The following is a 19362-nucleotide window of genomic DNA, read 5'->3' as shown; positions in this document are numbered from 1 at the left end:
CTCATGGCTGTAGACGGTAATGTTTTCTTTTGGTTCATGTTAGTCAGTATGAATAAATTTTGCCATATAAGTCGCACCTGACTATAAGTCGCAGGACCAGCAAAACTATGAAATAAAGTGTGACTTATAGTCCGGAAAATACGGTATTATAATAATAAGCATTAAAATACTGAAGGAAAAATCTATTTAACCTCCAAGGTCTAACACACAGATATGTTTGCACTTAACTTATTTTGTTTTAATTCAGATTAGATAAAATGACTGTTTACATTGTTATGCTTGACAGGAATTAGTTGAATGTGTTCTAAAACATCAGCGAAAGTTCATGCATGTCAGTCAATAAGCAGAAAAGAGTCGGCACCTATTCTTTGTCTGCTTACAAAAAATAGAAGACACTCGCCAAAATTACAAGCTTTAATCTGATATGCAACTTCTGGAGGTCAGGGTGCACAAGTTTAAAACAAAATGCCTACAAACAAAGTCATGTACCATACTGCTGTTTGACAAAGTCAACATATGATTGTGTAGTTTTCTTTACGCAGATCTATTATTGTGTTATCGATTTGGATTTCCTGCCAAGGGTCACAAATAGGGTAGAGAACTGAGCAGAGACCCTGCATCACTACTGTAAACATTTAGTTTCACTTTTGAACTTACCTGGTACGTATGTAGAATTTCTAAAAACGCTCGGTAGGTTTCGGGGTTGTCCAAAAACCTATTTTTGATTTTGTTGACGTAACTGATGGCGCTGTCAAACTCCACCGGACTTGGCTCTGATGTGGGAGGTGACACTGATGTGGTGGCCGGCTGTGATTGGCTCTCCCTGCTGGGAAGAGGAAGCGACAACCTGGACGAATTTTCAGGAGGGCCAGAAGATGAAGCAATGCTCTCTGGAGAAGTAACCGCTTCGTTCTGAGATGACCCGGCTTCAGCCAATGATGACGAAGCAGCACTGACCACAGAACTGCCCGTGCTCCTTCCTGGACCTGGAGACACCTTCAGAGAAAGAATGAAAATCACAAAGTCATACTTATATTTATCTTCATTAAACAGGAAAACAAAATTCTTATTTACAGAAAACAACATTGTGCGTTGATTTCCACAAATAAAGAATATTTGTTTTAAACCAATATACAAAGGTTTGAAGGTATGGACATTGATTGGATACAATTCGCAGTAATTTTAACCCATCATGCTTAAGCATTCTGCATAAGGCCCTTTAAGAGGAAATAAAAAACGAAGGAAATTTTTATATTTTTGTTATTAAACTGTAAAAAAAATGCATGTACAAACTACCATGACCAACTAAAATCATTAATAAACCATAAAGTAACTGCACTTGAAACTGAAAACAAAAAGAATTTAATATTAAATTTTAAGAAATCTATTAATCCATTACATTGTGTTTTAAGAGACTACGGGTTGGTTTCCCGGACAGGGTTTAGGTTATTCCAGGACTAGGCCTTATTAATAGTAGGTAATTAAAGAAGTTTTAACAAACATACCTTACAAAAAACACTTTAGGTGTGTATCTCAAGTCAAAACAATGTCAACGAAATATGTTACAATTAAACAGGACAAGGTGTTTTAAAATAATTAAAGCAGCTCAAACATGCATTTTAGTCTAGGACTAGGATAAGCCCTGTCCAGGAAACTGTCCCAAAGAGATTGAAAGAGAAGTTTATTAAGTCAGTATGAAATGTAAACTTACCTTTGTTATTTAAATAATAAAAGTTTTTTTGTGCATGATTTATCAATGCAATTGTATTCAAAGGACAAAACATTGTCATAACACAGCCACCCAGCAAGCAATTTTGCATCTTAAAGATGTCTAATAGACGTCCAAACACAGCCTAGATAAAAACAAACCCCTTGTAACCACTGCTAACTTTGCTTACATGATGGAAATTTATACATCTCTCAAATTATTTTGGCAAAAACGACATGTACCCAACTTTGCGTTTATTTCGGCTAGAAGTGCAGGGTTCCCACACCTTAGTTAACTTCAAATTCAAGGACCTTTCAAGGACTTTCTAGGTTCAATACACGCAAATCCAAAGACTAAATGTGGGGACACATTACAAGAGAGCAAGGTTACATCGTGTTACCTTTTAAGATACATTGTTACAGTTCCCTCTAAAGGGAACTCACGCTGCGTCGCTACGGTGACACTTTGGGGGCGCCTCCAGGGGTAAGTGCGTCTGAATGTGTATATCAAATTCAACCAATGGCTTAACGACAAAGACAGGGTGACGCAGGAGCAAGGAAGTATATCGCTATCTGAAATATTGCCAAAGACGGTGTTACAGGGATGCAGAAAGTATGGTAAGGGAGACGCAGTGTCTCGTTCCCTTCTCAGTGAACAACAATTACATATGCAACCCGAGATGTTTTCATGTGTCAAACACAACTATGCAAAAAAGCATTTTGGTATAAATCAACATTCGCATACAGAAGATACAAGCATTTAAAGCGAGTGTGCTTAAAAAGTCTAGAATTTTATGATATTATCTTACACTACACAGGAAATAATATGGATTTTTTTTCTTGCATAAAATAGATTCAAGCACTTTGAATGACCTGTATCTATGTATCTATATTTTCAAAAACTTCCCAGGTCCTTGAATTTTTTCCCCCAGATTCACAAACTTTCAAGGATTTCAAGGACCCGCGGGAACCCTGGAAGTGGGTTACTCATAGCCGGGCTATATTGAGTCTAGTTAACGGTTCCATTCCAAGTCAAATTCCCGGACTAAAAACTGAATTTTCATGACCTGTCTGTGATGCTGTGAGCCTGGATAATGCAGTGAGTGTACACCTTGAGTTTATAAAAATGTAGCTTAAATGTCTGAAATCCATAAACAACACCAAATAAACAGCTGTTTAAATTGTATTCAGCGAAGGCTTGGACCCGGAAATGGGTTTTTTTGCATCACAGGGTAACAAGCGGATTACATTCAAAAAATATATATTAAATCCCCCTGACTTTCAATATCTGGAAAAGACCTTTTAAAATTCCATGATATTCCAAAAATGTCATAACCCATGGGAACCCCGAGTTAACTTAAAGGAATATTCTATTTTCTTAAAAGAAAAATCCAGATAATTTACTCACCACCATGTCATCCAAAATGTTGATGTCTTTCTTTGTTCAGTCGAGAAGAAATTATGTTTTTTGAGGAAAACATTGCAGGATTTTTCTCGTTTTTAATGGACTTTAATAGAGCCCAACATTTAATACTTAACACTTTTTTTCAACGGAGTTTCAAAGGACTATAAACAATCCCAAACGAGGCATAAGGGTCTTATCTAGCAAAACAATTGTCATTTTTGACAAGAAAAATAAAAAACATCCACTTTTAAACGACAACTTCTCGTCTAGATCTGGTCCAGCGCGACCTAACGTAAATGCGTAGTGACGTAGGTGGGTCACGTGTTACATATATAAAACGCACATTTGCGGACCATTTTAAACAATAAACTGACACAAAGACATTAATTAGTATCAGTTGATATACAACAACGTAGGAACGGTCCTCTTTCAACAGATTTGTAAACACTGGGGCGGAGTTTTGCGTTCGTCCTCTGTGACCTCTTGACGTCATGACGTATTGCGTGGGGTCACCTGGCGCAACACGACCAGATCTAGACGAGAAGTTGTGGTTTAAAAGTGGATATTTTTTATTTTTCTTGTCAAAAATGACAATCGTTTTGCTAGATAAGACCCTTATGCCTCGTTTGGGATCGTTTATAGTCCTTTGAAACTCCTTTGAAAAAAACTGTTAAGTGTTGAGGTTAAGTATTAAATGTTGGGCTCTATTAAAGTCCATTAAACTGAGAAAAATCCTGCAGTGTTTTCCTCAAAAAACATAATTTCTTCTCGACTGAACAAAGAAAGACATCAACATTTTGGAAGACATGGTGGTGAGTAAATTATCTGGATTTTTCTTTTAAGAAAATTGAATATTCCTTTAAACATTAAAATCATAGCTATTATTTGCTGGGCATGTTGTTTATTTATCCTAATCTTCAACCTAAAACTGAATTTTATGTTCTACATGAGACAAAATTATTTGTTTTTGGTAAAACATGAACTATCCTTGTAACATTTGCACCAGCACTGAACAAGTAGTAAACTAAATAACAAAACATAGACGGAAACACAGACAAATAGTAAATTATTGATCCACCCCAAGTCTTACCTGTGTGGAAAAAGGTGACTGGAGAAATGCCATTCCATTCTTGGGAATTTCGATCCGGTACCCAGGCGGCAGGAAGGCATTAAACCCCAGCACCAAGTCAGGATGTCCATGGAAGAGCTGAGAAACTCTGTTGATAACGCCTGGCGTGTCAATACTGTTGGTGGAGATAAAAACACAATCATTCATTAAAAGCTATTTTGTGATAAGGAACACACTTGTTCATAGACAACAACATACCTTTGAGATTTAAATTCTTTCATGATATCCAGAAACTTATTGTATATTCCTGGATCATTTCCGAACCGGATTTTGACTTGATCCAGGTAAGATAAGGCATCTTCCACCTGCAGCATCGAAAAACGTATTAGCTTTCCAAATACAAAAAAACAATAAAACGTAATGTGACGATAATACGGTACAACAATGATGTTATAAGCTGTAATATCAGTTATCCCAAAGCTGTCTTCGGTATTGCATGTTTTAACAATGGTGTAATCATAGCACCCTGTCCAAACCCATGAAGCTTACTTGTTTAAAGGATGTGGAGACCCATTAGAATGAATGACTTTGAGTCAGCATCTACTTATATAGTGTCATTCTTTAAATACACTTATCAAGTAACAGAAACAAATATGTACAATGAACAATCTGAGCGATTTGAAACAAAATGAACACTTGAGTTGTTCAATTTTCCTCTCTGGGTCCTACAACATGAATCTTCCCCAAAAGACGCCTAAATAAACCTACAAGACAGTTAGAATCCACCCTCAGTGACTTTGCTTAGCCATTTAACGCAATTAAAACGTAAAAACGACGTATATAAGTGGAAAGCAAACCCGTTTACCTTTTCTTTGTGGGTTTAATATCATTCAACGAGGAAAATAAAGGCAGTTGACGCTCAATGACTCTTTTAGCTGTGCTGCGTTAGCACTAATGCTATTCACAACAACCCGCTAAAATTTCACAACAAAAACAAACACAATACAATTGAGGCGGCGTCGAACTGCTGTTTTAAAAGAGGACCACTTAAAACGTGTTAAATAAACACTTTTTGATTTTCTTTTATAGGTCAGGTTTAAACGAAGAGAGACACGTTCATGACAAAAGCAGCTGTTAGCTGAGCAAAACCCCCCTCATCATTCTCTCTCTCTCTTATCTACTTCAATGCAAATGCAATACACATTTTGAATCATAAAACAAACAGACTGTGATGTTTGTAGGAACGCGTAAATAGCTACCGGCTTTCGTGTTAACAAAGAGCAGCCGTAAAAAACAGCCCGTTCAAAAATGAAACATTTGACTTTAATTCATCAGATAGACTTTCATCACGTTTGACTGGTGAACTAACATCGCTTTGACCGGGAATCGGTGCTGTTAAGCGAAAATAAATAGACTTTTCCAGCTTGAAATCATCTGTGATCTCAGTGCGGATAAGTTGCATAGTGCGTAAGATTTTCAAACGCATTTACACACACACATATACATACACACACAACGTGAACGCTTCGCTATGCACGCGAATAGCACGGCACTTCCTAATGTACGATCCATTGTAAGAAAGCACACACATGCACTTTGTTCTCCTCCCGTTGCTGCAACGCCTCTTACCTTTAGTTTCTGAAAGTGCTGCTGTTGGACTTGCTTCTGAACCACATAGGCCTTGTCTTGGATCTGGTTGATTTGCTTCGTAGTGCTGCTGTGTGCCTGAATTTTCGCCATGGTGTGTTTCCTTCCCCAACACACCAACAGCCACCCCGAGCCGCGATGGTTTACCGTTCCTCCGTATTTGCAGATTGTTCCGGCGAGCTAAAACCACTTCGTTTAGGGGGCCACCCAGCTCTCTTCCCCCCACAAGTCCAGTCTACTTTACTGCCACCCAGTTACACTCCAGTATGCACTTCCAGCTCAAGCCCGCAAAAAGGGAAAGAGATCCTGGCAAGTATGTTCGGACCTCTGACTCACTTCAGAGATTACAGCATCGAGTACGTGGGTCGGTAACGAATCACAAACGATTTCAACGTAAAGAGAACGGGAAACAATCTATCGATTTTTTTCAGTGGTCGTTTTATTTAAATAAGTGGTGCATGTCTCTTTAAATTCGGCGGCAGCTGTGAGCTTGCTCGATCTTCTAGCGTGCGGAAACGGAGGGAGTTCAGGAGGATTCAAGCGCGCATGCGCACGTGAGGAAAGGAGGTGGAGCTTACGGAATCTCAGGCCACGGGCATGAATGGGATTCTGTACACGTTTTTGTTCATTGGTTGAATGTTATAGAAAGTTATCTCGCATCGATTTAAAATGTTTTGTGGGTCACTGATTACTCTGACCAAGAAAAAAAGCTATTTTAAAAAGCAAATGCTGTAATGATGATAAACAATAAAATGATAAACAATAAAACGTGTGGAATTGTGGGAAATGTATGAAGTAGGCATAGTAATTTGTTGTTTCCTGTAGTCCAGTGAATTTCTTTTTGACTTCAAGCCCATCCCATTGCAAACAAAAATATTTAAATGCCCCTCATTTACAGTAACTGCCCATAAAATATAACCTACTAGAATTTGTCATGACTAAAAAAATTATTTCATTAATTATAATTATAATTATTGTTAATGAAAATACCAAAATATCTTGATTTTGACTAGTTTTAGCTTATTTAAATGTTTGCTTGTTGTATTTTATATAATTTTAATACATTTTGGACATTTTTTGAGGTCCCATAGATCCAGTGCCGGCCCGAGCCTCTTAGGGGCCCTAAGCAGAATGTGTTTGGGGGCCCCCCTCTCACCAATTTTTTTATAAAAAAAAATAAAGAAATTACAAACATTTATAAAAAGAACAAAGTTGCACATTAAGTAAGGGCTAACATTAGCATAGGTACAGAAATCAAATCAAATAATTCATAACACTTTATTGTATGAATTAAATATAATTATTATTTTTAAGAGCTACAGAAGTGATTTTCTCTTTGTCTTGGATTGTTTGATTAACATTAATGACACAGACTTAAGTAGGGTAATTGAGGTTACTGTCTCTTTAAGAGAAGCACGGACCTGGCTTCTGCCTAATCTATACATAAACCTAAGACATAAACAAATGTTTTTATTGGAAAAAGAATACTGTGGAGATCATTTTGTTTGTATGTGCCCTGTCAAGAACAAAAAGATTTTTTGTTTGCTTGCTTTCTGAAACGCATCTCTCCATGTGTGCACTACTTAAACGGACGCTGGCACGCGCACATACAGACGGAGGACGAATTACTAATGGTGCAGCATAAAAATGTTACTCGTTGTTTTTCCGTGCTCTATTCCTCAAATGTATGTTAATTTAAGTTATTTAATTGTAAAAAGAAAAAGAAAAACGATTGGGGGCCCCCTGGTGGCCACGGGGCCCCAGCAGCCGCTTAGTTCGCTTATGCCTCGGGCCGGCCCTGCATAGATCCCTGGATGAGATACATTTCAATTACTTGTAAATGATGGTGATGTTACTAGTTTTAGATGATAAATAGTGTAATGTATTTAAACATTCAATGTGTTTAATTAATAAAAAGACTGACACAAAATGAAGGTTTTAAAAATAAGCGTGGTTTATAAAACCCAAATATGACAGGATCACCAAAGTGTATGCAGAAACACAAATGAGATCATCAGTGGAACCATCATAAGAATACACTTAACATTTACAAACTACATTTCTTTCATTTTATGTCTCCACTTAATCACAGAATCACAAGTTTTTCTATTATCTCCATAAGTCTTAATTTACTTAAAATTACAACCATCTACAAACTACAAACAATGTCACAGTCGTGTGTTTAAGAAGAAATACAACATCGAGATAGAAGATAGAAAAGATGCAGAAATATCAAGCACTTAACATCATGGGTTTAGCAAGCAATCAAATCAACATATAGCTTTTTTCTTCCATGAAGAATGATGTAAGGGCTTGTCTATTATTCCAGTTCAAAAAAGTAAAAAAGCATGTAATGCATGTACAAAATAAAACCCCTACGTTTACAGGGTTAATCTTATTAAAGGACCCATAGCTGAGAATGCCAACATGTCGCCATCCTCTCCCCTCCCCATCTTATATCAGAGTTCACAAAATACACCTAAAACCACCGTCACCCAACAAGTCCTGTCAGATGGGCACAAACCCTAGGGATGAAAGTGCTATGAGTAGAAATATACACTTAGATAAAACCGATCACATTTCATATTCACTAATGCATCTTTAAGTTACACTAAGTTCTGACGTAATTCACATACAGTTTTCATCAAGACAGTGCAGGATTGTGACTAATCAAAAATGCCCTTCATCTACCATAATACTGCTCATTTAAATAAAATAAAAAACTCTAGCTTGTACATAAATAATACAATAAATTAACCAACATTCCCTTACACAAGTAAAATGTTAAAAAAAAGTCAAATCAAACATTATTTACAGTGCAAAACAAAAGCAGCATGCAGGCAAGACAATTGGCAATGCATTACAACAGGAGTGGATGGGGCAAATTTGTGCTCAGCATCCATATAAGCTGATATTATTGTACAGTATCTTTATTTTTGTGTGTGCTGCTTGATAAAAGATTCATACAGTTCAAAAAGTTGTGAACTGAACACAGAGCAAAGGAGAACGCAGTGTTCCAAACATTTATGTCATTTTTCATTCATATTAATAGGACCTATACAACACAGTAACACCACATTTCAGAATAAGGATAGCTGTCTATCTTCTTTTGCAATCACAAATCTGATAAAACACGGATAAATGCACAGTTTGATGTACAATAGTTTGTTATATTACTTCTTTGTAAATATCTTCAGATTTCATGGTTTGTGTTAGAAAATCAGTGCAAAAATGGCTTGAAATGATTTTAAATACAGTACCTATAGTAAACTTAAATGGGTTACTCTCATGCACATAATTGTTAAGCATCAACAAAATACTTATTTTTTTAAAGAGAAAAATAAAAAAAGACAAATCCATCTTCATTTCTACAATTACAACCGAAAGATTGTGCTTGCAAAATACATGAACGCATGCAATCGAAAAAGGCATTGATTTAAACCATTATAAAAGTATACAAAGTGCACATACTGTAACAAACATAAGCAGCCCCGGCACTTCTTTTTTTTTGGATGACGATCACAATATAAGACCAAGTCATTGCAACTCCAGTATCCATCTCCTACTACTGAAACATTGCAAAAAAGTTATAAGATATGAATTATAATGAAAGAAGGTTGTACTATCTCTCCTCTTCTTAAAATGCGGTTTGTAGTTCAAAAATAGATTTTAGGTTATATAGTGTACGGATGACAAGGTTTTTTTGCATCAAAATGTTTATATGATTATAAACATACTGCCATGCAAAAAGCATTTAACAAATAACCAAACTGCAGCCTTAAAAGTGTTGACTTCACAAAGACTCCTCACCACACAGGAACTACTGCATAAAATACGTTGTTTTTAAAAATCCCATATGGTATAATAAATATTTATATCACAGCTATAAGATTTATAATATTGTCTGGCAGTGTTTGCATTTTGTCTTTGGCCTGCAGTGGTTATGGCAGAATGTATAAGCAATACGAAAACCATTTAGCAAACACATTAGTTCAATAAAAATGCATTTTAGGGCAGCCATCCCCGCACCTTTATAACAGCAGTTATTAACATTTTAAATGGGTGGCAATTATGTTTAAATCTTTTCTTTTTGTTTTCACAGGGCGACATTTCTGTTACCATAATGTGGCGTCTGAAGTCATCCAGCAATGATAAGTTTTCAAGTGTAAGTTGCAAGAAAGAAGGTCGAGTCTGTACGTACATCCTGATAGGATAGCTGAATATAACCATCACTCCCTAAAGGAAAATAATAAAAAATACTTTCCTTTCTCTTAAACACAAAACCAAATATGGTTTGATATCAAAACATAAAAAATAAAATAAAATATGTTTGCATATTAAATATGATTTAAATAAACTTTTGTTATGGTTTGGAAATGTTGAGCATTTCCACAAAGTGCCACCAGGGCTGTACTTAACTTAGTACAAACAAAAACAAATAGTTGGAAATGAATTAAAAACCCATTGAGCTGTTGTTATTTCTAACCGAGCTGCGGTCTTAGTGTGTGAAGTGCACGATATTGTAACTCCTATGTAACTCTTTACAATAAAATATCTCTCCTCCCTGTAGATCCTACAGTAGTTATTGTATTAAGTTTGTAAACAGTCGTATGCAGTAATATAGCTAAACAAACATACAAAAAAGTATCAATATAGAGAAACTAAATAAAAAAGTAATAAAAAGTACTTTTAAAAGAAAACTCCACACTTGGCTATTCTGTGCGAGTTTAAGTGTGTGTATCCTGACGTGTGTGATGTCACTGTCGTGTCCTGATATGTCTCACAGCTGTTGTTGTGCTTACATCTGCTTACATCTGTCTTTGCATGGACTTGTAAAGTGGTTGTGTGTGTTTAGGATCAGGTGTGTCGAGGCAGCTCTGTGTGAGGAACCGAGAGACGTTTGAGAGAGGCGGAGTCTGGATTCAGCTGAAGGCTTCATCATCAGTATCCTCAATGAGCACCTTGGTGTCCTTCTTAGACCTGGTGGATACACAAACAAATTAAGTAAAATACATGTTTAGGGATTATATAAAATTGACCAATATTATAACAATTACCCATATTTAAACATAAAACGACCCCCATCCCTTTTTAAAGTGTACCTTTTCGAAAAATGCTTTTTAAAGACCAACTTTTGTCTTTTATAAAGAAAATTCCTTTTATATTTGGGTTTTAAAATACATTTCATATAGGGGACCTGTTTGGTTCCCACATTCTTCAATACTTTCACATGGCATTTAGTTCCATATAACCTGCAGTCCATCTGGATTTTATAACATTTAACCTAGGCTGTCCGTCTCATTGTAAAATTAATTAATTAATTATTTAAATTAATATTTTATTGAAAGTAGAAGTCTGCCTTACTGTAAACAACTATATTTTATCAGCTTGCTCCAGGTAGACTTGTTTATGTGTATTTGGCGCCACCTACCGCATTTTTGTGGGTGTACACTACAGTATGATTGACGTAATTGTCTGGATTTCAAATATAAGATGACATTGTTTATTGAGAGGAATTTTCCTGAAATAATGTTGCCTTATATTTGGGGAAATACGGTATGAAGTGCTATTAAAATCAAATACATAAAAAATGCATGCGGGTGCAGTTATAAACCTCTGCACATGTTTACATTTATGCGTTTTGCAAAAGCTTTTATCCATTTTATCAGTATGTGTTCCCTAGAAATCAAACCCATGACCTTTGTGCTGTGCCTTTCCAACTGAGCTAAAGGAAAAACATGTGCATCAAACATAAGCGTGATAAAATCTTACTGAGTCGTCAGAAGGGGTCGTCGTAAAGTCAGACTGTAGCTACGTTTCCAGCTCTTCTTGCCCTGTCGGTTTCGAACCCCATCCTCCTGGTCCATCATCTGCTCCAGCAGCGTTTGGTCATCGGCGTTCAGAGGAGCCACTGAGATGTCCCGCACGGCTCTGAACTCACCACAGTTATTCAGATGCTCGTTCTCCAGACGGAAGAAGTTCCACACAAAACGTCTAAGAGGAATGAAGATTCAAATTACGGATGGAGAAAGAAAGAGAGAGAGAGAGGTATACAGCTCATATGATGCCAAACGTCTCACCTAAACACTTCTAGAGGAGCTAAAATGGTCACGACGATGTCCTCGATGGAGGGAATGGGGGTCATGGAGGTCAGAGCGAGCTGCAGCGTCCATGCAAAGCGAAGGATCACATCTTGTATTATGGCACAGTAGTAGTATGCCTTAAATGGACAAAAAGTGACATCATGAGAGCTGTTCTGTAACAATTTACAATGATGTATTTGGCAGATGCTTTTATCCAAAGTGCATTGCAAGGTAAACCGTTTTATCAGCATGTTTGTTCCCTGAAATTTACCTTTGCACTGCTAATGCATCTTGCTCAATGGTAATAATCTCATGATGAAAAAAATCTTAACCATGAAACATACTTAAATTAGCCTTCCGCCCTGGACTGTTTAGCTATTTTAGGCACTTTAGTCATGTTATTTCTGCTGTTTCTTACTTTATGTGGGTAAACAATCTCCTCTCTCAAGAAAGTGTTCTCTCCAGCGTTGCGGTCGAAAAGACCCCAATCCATCTTCAGGTCCCAGATCAGTGTGTAGAGTGAACTGACGACTGAAGATAAGATGAGCAGGTAGAAAAAGACTTCAGCATCTGAATGTTTCTGATCTGAAAAACAACAACAATGAAACAAACAATGAAACAGTTGCTGTGACTTTACAAGACAAAAAATATTGTAATCTTTTCACGCAGCTCAATTGGTAAAGCACTGTGTTAGCAGGAACAAGGTTGTGGGTTCAATCCCAGGGAACACACATGAATGCACTGTCACCAAATACATAAATGCAAACGTAAAAAATGTGAACATCAGTGATGTGTGATTTTACACTGTGTCCACTAGAGGGAGACAGTCACCATTAGTTTACATCTCAAAAACCACCAGTACAGTATACATTTTCACATTCTGGTAAATTTAGTAGCAAATAAACATAAGGAAAAATCCATTTAGAAAAAATTTAAGATGCTCTTTGGTATACAAAACGTCAAAAAAGGGGCATCCGAGGCACTTTTCTTATTCAAAAAAGTGTTATAAAAAGCCTTTACTTAAACATGGCTATATTACATAAAAAAAAACATTAAACTGGGCAGCAATCCATGCATAGCGGCACAGATAGCCTTTTTCTGTGCCGCTACGTGTGGGTTGCTGCCCAGTTTAATGTTTTTTTTTTATGTAATATAGCCATGTTTAAATAAAAACATTTCATGCAATTCACTACAATTGTATTTCACAATGTGTGTTTCCAAATGGTGAAGGGGGTTTATAGTTCTTTTTCTTTCTCAGTATATTAGTCTCTGTTTAAGATGATTTACATTTATGCATTTGGCAGACGTTTTTAGCCAAAGCGACTTACAGTCATTACAAGGTGTAAATTTTTATCAATGTGTGTGTTACCTATTGTTAATGCAATGCTCATCCCACGAGTTATACAGATTAATGAGCAAATTCGATACAAATCAATTGGTTTTAGCTTAATAATAAAATAAATAAATCAAAGTGCTCATGTATAGCCCAGGCCAGTAGTAGAGGATTGAGTTAGCAGCACAAATGGTCATGGGTTCAAACCCAGGAAACTATGGAGCCCCTAAGGGGACATGGAGAAAAAATTTAAGGAACAGTATGTAAGAAATGTATATCAATGAATCATAAAATGGCCCTGATATATCACTAGACATTAAGAAATCATTTTCATTTCAAATACTTATTTCACTGACAACAGTGGTCCAGCCAGGATATTGTCATTTAAAAAGTGGAGTTGCGGCCCTCAACTGATGTTTATGTTGTCATTTTGTGTATTGGCCACCAGTTGTGTGATTGCAGTACCAGTTTTAGCCACAAGTTTTGTTATTGCAGTACCAGTTTTGGCCACAATCCTACATACTGTTCCTTTAAACAATGTTTAGTTTCGCATGCGCACATGGAACTATTGCGTGAGCACATGAAACTAAACTTTAAAATTTTTACTCCAATGGTCACCTTAGGGGCTCGGTAGGAAACACACATATTGATAAAAAAAATGTATACCTTGTAATGCACTTTAATCCACTTTGGATAAAAGCATGTGCCAAATGCATAAATGTAAGAGCAGTTTAAACGGAGTAAGCAGAACTAAGACAATAACCTTCATTTATGCTAAAATTGAAAGTCTCTAATTATTTAACTAACTTAAAGGATTAGTCCATTTTCTTAAAAGAAAAATCCAGATAATTTACTCACCACCATGTCATCCAAAATGTTGATGTCTTTCTTTGTTCAGTCGAGAAGAAATTATGTTTTTTGAAGAAAACATTGCAGAATTTTTCTAATTTTAATGGACTTTAATAGAACCCAACATTTAATACTTAATTCAATACTTAACAGTTTTTTTAACGGAGTTTCAAAGGACTATAAACAATCCCAAACGAGGCATAAGGGTCTTATCTAGCGAAACGATTGTCATTTTTGACAAGAAAAATAACAAATATACACTTTTAAAGCACAACTTCTCGTCGTGTAGATCCGGTCGTGATGCGCCAGCTGACCCCACTACGTCACCGCAATACGTCATGAGGTCACAGAGGACGAACGCGAAACTCCGCCCCAGTGTTTACATGTGTTGAGAAAGAGGACCGTTCCGACGTTGTTGTATGTCAACTGATACTAATAAATGTCTTTGTGGCAGTTTATTGTTTAAAATGGTCCGCAAATGTGCGTTTTATATATGTAACACGTGACCTCCCTACGTCACTACGCATTTACGTTAGATCGGGCTGGACCAGACCTTGACGAAAAATTGTGGTTTAAAAGTATATATTTTTTATTTTTCTTGTCAAAAATGACAATCGTTTCGCTAGATAAGACCCTAATGCCTCGTTTGGGATTGTTTATAGTCCTTTGAAACTCTGTTGAAAAAAACCGTTAAGTGTTAAGTATTAAATGTTGGGTTCTATTAAAGTCCATTAAAATTAGAAAAATTCTGCAATGTTTTCTTCAAAAAACATAATTTCTTCTGGACTGAACAAAGAAAGACATCAATATTTTGGATGACATGGTGGTGAGTAAATTATCTGGATTTTTCTTTTAAGAAAATGGACTAATCCTTTAACCATGTACTACAATATTAAATCATTTAATAGGGGGTGATAGCAAAACAGGGCAAGTCTCAGGACAGTGAATGGTTAAATCTCTTTGGCATCTTCATACGCAGACAGCAGACAAGGTTGAATCTGGAACAGACCCATCTATCTTAATAAAGCCTTTCACACTCTGCCATCCAGGCGCCAGGAAACCGGCAGAGGTTATTTTTCACCGGAACACACAATACTCTTGCCCATCCTATTTCACTGCTGTGAGCTATGGATGCCCATGTTAAATACCGTGTCCCTAGATTACCCGAAATCCAAAAGCCCGTCCCACACAGAGTGTAATCCAAGTCTAATCTCTACACGCAGGCAAAGCATTGTGATTCATAGCCTATACTAAAAATAAGATTTTTATTTGACATATATGACAGATTATAAATTCACCCCAATAAAATTAAGCTAACCCTTACCCAAACAATCTCAAAGTTCCCATCAGGCAGTGTCACAGTAGACTTTAGTTAATTTTCATTAACTCCTAAATCATACTGCAGTAAACACAGCTACCCACAATGCTCTGAGATTAAAGGAAAACATCACTGTTTTTCAATATTTTACTATGTTATTACCTCAACTTAGATGAATTAATACATACCTATCTTTTTTCATTGCGTGCACTTTTAATCTTTGTACAGTGCGTCGTGAATGTGTTAGCATTTAGCTTAGCCCCATTCATTCCTTAGGATCCAAACAGGGATGAATTTAGAAAACACCAACCACAAACCATACTTACTCGTGTAACAGTCTTTAAATAGGGAAAACATGGAACTGTTTGGTGGCTTCCAAACTCATCCCTGTCTGGATCCCAAGGAATGAACGGGGCCAGGCCAAATGCCAACACATCCACGACACGCCGCACAAAGATCAAGTGCACGCACTGAAAAAAGACAGGTATGTATTAATTCGTCCAATTTGAAGCAAGAACATAGTAAAACACCGAAAAACGGTGGTGTTTTCCTTTAAGTCACATACAAGTACTTGAATACTGAGGGAAATTGCTTTTATCTTTACATGAGTTCTGGCATTTCACAGATGAGTGGAAGGTAACAGAGATGCATACAACCAGTCAACCTCTGAATCTGACTGCATGATGGGTACATTGTTAAAAAAAAGGGTCAAAAAATGTCCCTAGCTGTTACTGGGGCGGTACCCTTTGAAAAAGTACACGTTTGCAGTTCATATTAGTACATCAGAGGTAAATATTGGTACCAAAGACTGCATATTAATATCTCAAAGGTACACATTGGTATCAAATGTACACATATCTGTACCTAAAATTTTAAAGGTGATTTTTTTATGTTTTACCATTACAAAATAAAATGAGAATAAATAAAATATAGTAAAGAACAAAATTATTTTCATTAGTGCTGGGCAAAGATTAATTGCGATTAATCGCATACAAAATAAAAGTGATTATTGGTATAATATATGAGTGTGTGCTGTGTCTAATTATTATGTATAAATTAGGGCTGTCAAAGTTAACGCGTTAATAACGCGTTAACGCAAATTCATTTTAACGCCACTAATTTTATTAACGGAGATTAACGCAACGCGCAATTTCTGTTTGACCCTTGGTCCAGCCCATAGTTGAATGAACAGAGACGCAGACAAATGTGAACCTGTCTAAATGAGTCGAAAGTTTTCATAGAAATAAGAACATTAAGCAAATCGTCTACCAAATCCAATGCTCTAAATGCTCGTTGGACATCTGATATGATCTTTATTTAAACGTCTGAGAGGTGTAACGTTACCGTCCTCCTAATGCTTAATCTAATACAAAAATGCGTCTCAATTCATTTTGGTTTCGCTTTTATGCATGACTTAGAAAATAGACTGCAGGACTTGCTTGATGTTAAAAGAGTCATTAAGAGAGATAAAGTTCGGTACCTGATTAATGTTAAAGAGTTATTAAGAGCGACAAGACTCAAAAGCGATCCCCTCTGACTGACTGATATCTGAAGCGCGTGAACACAGACGCGCGAGTGCGCGACCCGGATATATAGACATCTACACAAAATTACAGTTTTACAAATATCTGTTTTGATAAGAATTCACGCAGGTAGGCTCTATAATCTGTTATGTTTTAAGTAAATGTTTGGTTAACTGTTGGGTAAAACTATCTGATGTGTAACATTATATTAGATCACTTAGATTTTAAGCATTCTGTCTCAATGTCAATCAAACAAAAGGAAAAAAAGTTGAACATACATTGATGATGTTTTTGCTTTGTGTGTGCTAAATCTATTAGTTTTACCAGTGATTTTAAGGTATTGATGTGGTAATATAATGTATGGATGTGGAAATTTTTGTGGTAATTTGACTCTTTCAACTTCAAACACGTGTAGTTCTGTCATATTTTGTTATATTTCAACAAATCATGCATTGTTCTATGTTTTAATAGAGAATGTCAAAATATGAACAACTATTTTTTTTAAATTTGCTAATTCCGACTCAACTTGCCAGCACAGGTCACAAATGATGCAGCAGCAAACAAAAATGGAGAAAGAAAAATCTTCTGAAAGGAAAATTCATATACAAAACAATGGCTGGTGATTCTGTTAAAATGTAAACAGGCTGTTGTTAACATACATTTGCATAAAGCATCTATATATGTATATATGATTAGAATATTAAAAACCTGAAAAGTGTTAAATTAGGGTAAATTTAGAATGGATAAAAATGTGCGATTAATTTGCGATTAATCGCAGTTAACTCATGAAATCATGCGATTAATCTAGATTAATTTTTTTAATCTATTGACAGCCCTAGTATAAATATATACACACACATTCATGTATGTATTTAAGAAACATTTACATGTTTATATATATTTATTTATATTTTTATATAATCTATATTAAATATAAATTTTAAAAAATTATATATAAATAAAACAATTCTGAAATGAATATATGAATGTGTGTGTGGTTAAATATACATAATAATTAGACACAGTACACACACATATATTATGTAAAAAAAATCACTTTTATTTTGTATGCGATTAATCGCGATTAATCTTTGCCCAGCACTAATTTTCATATTTGTATAAACAATGCCAATGCAATATTGACAATTTTTGTTGATTAGTCATCAATAAATCTTCACAACGATGCTCATCGGAGTATAACATCTCAACAAGGATGTTTAAAAGCAAGCTGTGATAGGTGAATGTGTGCAGTCACCCATTAGTCATTGCCTGGCTACACATAGACCCGTTTAAATCCATGTTTTGAAGCTATCAGGTGCACCTAAGATCTCTAAATCTCTCTAAGATGGTTGTTTTGATCCGAGAGAAGGAAAAGTGCTACGGAGAGGGGAAAAAATCATATTTTAGTGCTTCAAAGCTTCATCATTATTCTAGCGATATACTCACACAGGTCTGTCTCGCCCCAGGCAGGCAATTACAGCTCAACCTCCTCTGGCTCGTCCATTTTCCTTCATTTCCTTTTTTTAGTTTTGCTCTCCCTCTATTTTCTCTCCCCATTTTATTTTTTATGTAGATTTCACATAGCATCTTTAATCTCTGTTTGCATTTTGCTCTGCTTTGTATGGTATAATGACTTTTTCAGCTAACCATACAACCTTGGCTGCCAATCTAGATCCTTTAAGCAATACCATCTTAAAATTGAAAAGATGACTATGTAATATTAATGTACACCTAAAATGCATGTAGGTCACATTGTAAATGTAAATTTGATTTATTATAATCATGTGACTGCTTTGCATCAATTCATCAATCTTATGCACCTGTTTGGCTTATCTACACTGCATGACTACATTAATATAAATATTAATTATAAGGTCAGACATGGTGCAAATCATTTATTAGGTGTCTACATAACAACTAAAACAAAACAGACTCATTTATCTTTGTATGGAAACATCGGTTACGTCAATGCACAGGTGATGGACCGATCTCTAATGTATTCATGTATTAAACAGGCTCAATGCCAGGGATGTCTGGTGTGAATCCCGATGAGTCTATCAAATGCGTGGTGATGTAGCCCTTTGGGTCACGTCTGAACGGGCCCTCCTCCTTTTTTTCTGTAAGGCAGATGTTCTGGGCTGTGGTCCAGATCTAATCTACATCACTGATGCAGGGGTGTTTCTAATAGACAGTGCCAGCAAATATTTTGATCCTTCAAAGCAGAATTCGGCTATCCTATTACACTTAGTAAAATGAAACATATTAAGTGGAGTAACATTTACCAATACTTACCATTCAAGCACTGACATTTAAGGGAAATAAATAAATAACCAGAAACGACCGCTTGTATATAAATAATGAAATGGATGAAACGGATTAGCCGGGTGCTTTTAGATAATCGATTTGGGCTAAAGTTGTCTTTCAAAGA

The 19362-nt window shown here is 36.0% G+C and overlaps 2 protein-coding genes across 3 annotated transcripts in view; both read right to left on the bottom strand.

Annotated features, from left to right (window-relative positions):
• The window catches only part of sin3b (SIN3 transcription regulator family member B), a 29676-nt gene extending 23277 nt beyond the window's left edge, over positions 1-6399 (bottom strand). The window contains exons 1-4 of one of the 2 annotated variants that reach the window (XM_055168426.2): positions 5811-6399; positions 4440-4546; positions 4203-4356; positions 658-996 (exon numbers count right to left, since the gene is read on the bottom strand). In XM_055168426.2, coding sequence (XP_055024401.1) covers positions 658-996; positions 4203-4356; positions 4440-4546; positions 5811-5921 — 711 coding nt within the window. In that variant the 5' untranslated portion in view covers positions 5922-6399. Of the gene's footprint in view, positions 1-657; positions 997-4202; positions 4357-4439; positions 4547-5046; positions 5351-5810 lie in introns of those variants that run through there. The other variant, XM_055168427.2, reaches the window with a different exon arrangement.
• Positions 6400-7758: 1359 nt separating this feature from the next.
• The window catches only part of xpr1a (xenotropic and polytropic retrovirus receptor 1a), an 84961-nt gene continuing 73357 nt past the window's right edge, over positions 7759-19362 (bottom strand). The window contains exons 12-15 of the mRNA XM_055168428.2: positions 12330-12496; positions 11909-12048; positions 11601-11822; positions 7759-10808 (exon numbers count right to left, since the gene is read on the bottom strand). Coding sequence (XP_055024403.1) covers positions 10751-10808; positions 11601-11822; positions 11909-12048; positions 12330-12496 — 587 coding nt within the window. The 3' untranslated portion in view covers positions 7759-10750. The remainder of the gene's footprint in view (positions 10809-11600; positions 11823-11908; positions 12049-12329; positions 12497-19362) is intronic.

Source organism: Misgurnus anguillicaudatus, chromosome 5 (genome assembly GCF_027580225.2).
Source record: "Misgurnus anguillicaudatus chromosome 5, ASM2758022v2, whole genome shotgun sequence".
NCBI classification, from domain to species: domain Eukaryota; kingdom Metazoa; phylum Chordata; class Actinopteri; order Cypriniformes; family Cobitidae; genus Misgurnus; species Misgurnus anguillicaudatus.
The sequence above is the reverse complement of the archived record's forward strand: the minus strand, read 5'-3'. Positions and strand labels throughout refer to the sequence as shown.